General features: G+C 39.2%; 1 protein-coding gene across 1 annotated transcript; it reads left to right on the top strand.

Moving 5' to 3' along the window:
* Positions 1–1,243: 1,243 nt before the first annotated feature.
* On the top strand, positions 1,244–2,725 carry LOC121991199 (two-component response regulator ARR10-like). The gene is made up of 5 exons (XM_042545217.1): positions 1,244–1,352; positions 1,421–1,597; positions 1,682–2,095; positions 2,164–2,240; positions 2,309–2,725. Exons 1-5 carry the CDS (start codon positions 1,244–1,246, stop codon positions 2,723–2,725), a joined length of 1,194 nt encoding a protein of 397 aa, XP_042401151.1.
* Positions 2,726–4,707: the final 1,982 nt, after the last annotated feature.

Here is a 4,707-nt window from a genome sequence, read left to right as displayed (position 1 = left end):
GTAAGAATATATTCCCAGTAAATTTCTAGATGGAAAAACTTTCAGCTGGTTTAGAGCCCATCGAAAAAACATTTACAACCCATTGTTTTTTAAAAAAAAAAAAAGAAATCATGAATTATAAAACAACAAAGGAATGGTACACTGGCCATTAATTTTTTAAAAAAAAATAAAAATACATCGAAGAAATGGAATGTTAATTTGCACTACATAATTATTTATGCACAATGCATTATGTCTAGAATTATTTTTGCTCAAATAACAAAAGGTGTTGTTATTTGTTTATTCTTTTTTTCTCTGGAGTCACAGATATTTGTAATTTAAACAAAAAAAAAGTATGTTAACAGATGTTTAATTATCATTGAGCATTTTCTGATGCTGTAGGACATTTGATAAGATTTAATTAAGATTTGAAACCTAAATAATAGAAATTGCAATAAAATTTTGAGGTACTTAATTATATTAATTTAACTAGCATCCTAGTTTATTTTCGATAGTGATATTGTTTAGAGATTAGAAATAGAAAAATCATGTTGAATGATATGTAGTTTTGGTTTTAGATCTTGCATTGTTTTTTGTTCAATACATTAATATAGGAATAAATTCTCACACACTATAAAAAATTCCTTTGCATCAAAAAGATCAAATTGAATCCAAAAATCAAAATAGTTTATTTATAATAATTAAAGTTGTTTGCTCGAGGAAATAGAAAAAAAAAATGCAATGGGAACAAGAAGGCCAATATGATTTTGAATCGTTTTACTTTAGATATCTTCTTGTTTCTCACCACTTGCTTCATGCTACTTAACAAAAAAACAATTTATGAACTATTTGGTTTTAACCTAAGAAAGAAGTGAGAGTGATACGGAGACTTTAATTTCTAAAGTGTTTTTTTTTTGTCACAACTCGCAAGCAAGTCAAAATATTTAAATCTCTATCATCTTCCTTTCCTTTGATCATAAACATATCAAATTTAACATTACATATACACCAATTGAACACACTCATTGATTCATCTAATCATCTTCAAACATTTAGAGTTCTATATCTCCTTATATGAAATATAGAATTATTACACTTGAAAAACTATTTCAAATATAACTTTATATATATAATTTCAAGAGATAATGTAAGGAAATAAATGAAGGAACATTTTGTCGCGTCCCCAATATATCGGCTATAAAATGCCCTCACCTCCATCGACAACATTATACTAATCAATCAATCAATTAATTTCTCAACAACCATGGAAGAAGCATCTTCTTCGAGACATTCAATAAGATGCATGGTTGTTGATGACGACACAAGTTGCCTCAAGATCATTGCCACCATGCTCACCTCTTTAAATTTTTTAGGTGCATTTTTTAAGTTAATTTACTGCTAATGCATTTTTCTAATCAGCTTTGAATTTGCAATCATGTAGTTCAACCATTCAAGAGCACAGCCGAAGCTTTGTCCTCCCTCCGCGAACAAGACCACCGAATCGATCTGTTTTTGATCGAGGTCCACGCCGGCGAGGCCAGCTCCGCCGGCTCCACCACGTTGGCTTCCTTCGACCTCGTCGACCTCATCGTCAACCAAACCGACATTCCTGTCATCAGTAATCAACTAACTAACGAACATCAATATTATTCTTGCACCAGAATGAAATATTTATTAGTTCTTGATGCATGCATGCATGCAGCGATGTGCGCCAACGACGACGACAAGATCATCTGCGAGTCGCTGCGGCACGGAGCGCGGTTCCACTTCACTAAGCCGGTAACGAAGGCGGTGGCCGAGGTCATGCGGCAGAAGGCGATGCAGGGGCAAACAGAACACGGGATTGCTAGAAGCAACCGAGCAGATTTGGAGGGTATTCATATAACTAATGAAGAAGAATATTGTGACTCCATTAACGTTGAGGACGGAAAAGGGAAGCTTGGTTTGGAATTCTACGGCGTGGTCGCTCCGAGAAGAACGGTCCGATGCACCGGGAATTCCGATGTCGAAACAGGGGAAGGCAGTGAGAAACCGCAGCGGAGGAGATCAGGGCGGTTGACTTGGGATTCAGATCTCCGTCAGAGGTTTTCATCAGCAGTGGAGCTTTTAGGGCAACGTAAGTAATTAAACTTGGGATATATAAATACTTGGGATTTAATACGATGTCGTATAAAATGAATCCAGATGCTGTTCCAAGGAAGATACTCGAGCTTATGAATGTTGACGGGATCACGATCAAGCAAATTGCTAGCCACCTTCAGGTATTATGCATTCAACTTTTTACAACACATTGCAAATTACAATCCTATTGAGATTTTTCTTTCTGCAGAAACATCGAAAAACACATCAAGGACGGCTGAGTCAACCTGTAAAGTTGCGGAAAAGGAAACTCGAAAAGAAGTCTTCTGTGTTCTCTCAGAAGCCGACGCTGAAGCCTCTGCTTCCCAAGTATCCTCCATCGATGCTCTGCGCTCTACCTACACCCGTCCACATCCATGGCGGAATGCAGCGTCCAGACCAGCAGATGTTGATCGGTAACGACGTCGAATCGTCGGGCTTCGACGTGAGAAGAGACGAGCTGCAGAGCAGGGGAACTGGGGAAGTTGCGTCGAAGGGCTCATCGTCGAGCGCTGCGGTGCATGAGAATTCTGAAGGCTTAGACATTGGAAACTTCGATTTGGATGAAGACCTCATTGCGGAGATCGCTGAAGAAATTGAGATGTATTTAGGCATACCGCCACCATGAGCAATAAACTCTTGATTTTTGATATGTACAAGAATGATCTCTATCTCAGCCTCGCTATTTATAGGAGCCAGAGTCAGTCACCAAATCTATTGTTGATAGCTAGAGCATTTTAATTTGTTGTTGTTGGATGTCTTCACAGAACGCGACGCGTTGGAAACGTGTGCATTGCCTTTAGGTTTTGAGAAGAAACCGTCGCCGTTTGCTTTTAGTTGATCCCTCCGTATTCTGGATTTATCAAAAACGTACGTTTCAGTTGATCTGTACCAAACAAAAACAGAAATTGTCAAAGCAAACATTACAGCACCGCCGCCATGGATCAGCAATTAATCACGAAAGTTTGAATACTGCTTCATGCATATGTTTGACAGGGGACTGTCATATCAAACTCACTATGAATTGTGTTGAAGTCAGAAATTCAAAAGGTTCATCCTTTAAATCTGACTGAAAGTAGATTCAAAAGATTTCTTGGTGGTAAACTTTTTTGGTTGTATTATTCTTACCACACACAACAAATTTAGTTAATGTTTATATTCCTTGTAATTTGGTTATAATATAGGTATTTTCTGTTAGGACATGTAGTAGCGGAAATTTGAAGTAATACTAATATCTTGATTTTACTTAGTATTTGATTATGTATGAAAACTGAGTCGAATGGGGTTGCCGGTGACAGGGGTTGGAATGTTGACGAAGAGAGGACCTGAGTCTTGCCGAGAAAAGAGGTGCAATGATCGCCAATGACACCCACGGCTTTGCGAACACCATAGGCCAAGCACCCAGAGCATTATAGCAAGAACCAGAAATGAGGTCTCTGGCGTAAGCTCTTCAACGCTCAAGTCAGTAAGAAGTCCGCCGAAAGAAGTATGAACAGACTAAGTATGAACAGACTGAAGAGATGCGAGTGTATAATGAGCGAGTTTTGGAGTGTAAGAGCGTACTTGGCCAACCGAAGGGACCTCCCCCTTTATACTACCTTTGTAACCCCGTAAGTATCAAGCATTAGCGAGTGTCAGGTGTCAGATCATGCCGAGGGATAGAGGATGTACGATGAACCTCTATTAGATGAAAGAAGGTTCTGTAGTTTGTAGGTGACAGAGTATTGGAATATTCCTTAATAACTAGTTGTTATTCTCTGACAAATTATTGTGATTCCATAACTTCTCTCAATGGTAGTTTGACTAGAATGGAGCCAGCTAGGAGTAAGTAGGAGACCATGCCTTGGAGCAATGAAGGGACTGAGCCCTTATGGTCCGATCGGACTGGAGCCGACCGGGAGTAAGTAGGAGACCATACTGGGAGCAATGAGGGGACTAAGCCCTTATAATTCGATTAGATTGGAGTCGGCCGAGAGTAAATGGGAAATTGTACCTGAGAGTAGTGACGGGACTGAGCCCTTATGGTCTGATCGAGCTGGATCCGACCGGGAGTAAATTAAAAATTGTGCCTAAGAGTAATAAGGGAATTGAGCCCTTATAGTCCGTGCTTGAGAGTAATGAGGAGACTGAACCCTTATGGTATGACCAAATTGGAGGCCGTCGGGCGATCTACTTGGACACGTATCTCTTGATTTTGACCACCAACATATTCTAGACTTTTGACTGCCACATCATCTTGACTCTAGACCTTAGGCTATCTTTGGAGCCACTCGTTATGCACCACATCAGTATTCATCTCTTTAAAGTAACTAATCCAAGGGTCCACTTCTCACACTAACAACTCCACTATGAATATCTCCTTCTCGAAAACTTTCCGGAGGTAGAGAAGCCTCATACAAGCTCGTATGCGAGAATACAAACAAGAAACGTTAAACAAGATTACAAAGCAAATCAAAAAATGACTTTACAACATGAACCTTGCTTTGCTTGCTCTTTTTCTTACTTTGGATTGTCTCTTGGTGGTAGGAAATGCAGCAGGACTTGTCTCCCAAATTAAATACCCAAAAACTGGCTTCTTCAAATGTCCACAAACTCCCCTTTTCAAGGGTT

The sequence above is a fragment of the Zingiber officinale genome, chromosome 6B (genome assembly GCF_018446385.1).
Source record: "Zingiber officinale cultivar Zhangliang chromosome 6B, Zo_v1.1, whole genome shotgun sequence".
In the NCBI taxonomy this organism is placed as follows: Eukaryota; Viridiplantae; Streptophyta; class Magnoliopsida; order Zingiberales; family Zingiberaceae; genus Zingiber; species Zingiber officinale.
Note: the sequence above shows the minus strand (reverse complement) of the source record. Positions and strands in the feature narration are given on the sequence as shown.

Coding starts and splice junctions, on each gene's coding strand:
- LOC121991199 (XM_042545217.1), top strand. CDS start 1,244: ATGGAAGAAGCATCTTCTTCGAGACATTCAATAAGATGCATGGTTGTT. Junction 2,096..2,163: donor AGTGGAGCTTTTAGGGCAAC/GTAAGTAATTAA, acceptor AAATGAATCCAG/ATGCTGTTCCAAGGAAGATA. Junction 2,241..2,308: donor AAATTGCTAGCCACCTTCAG/GTATTATGCATT, acceptor TTCTTTCTGCAG/AAACATCGAAAAACACATCA.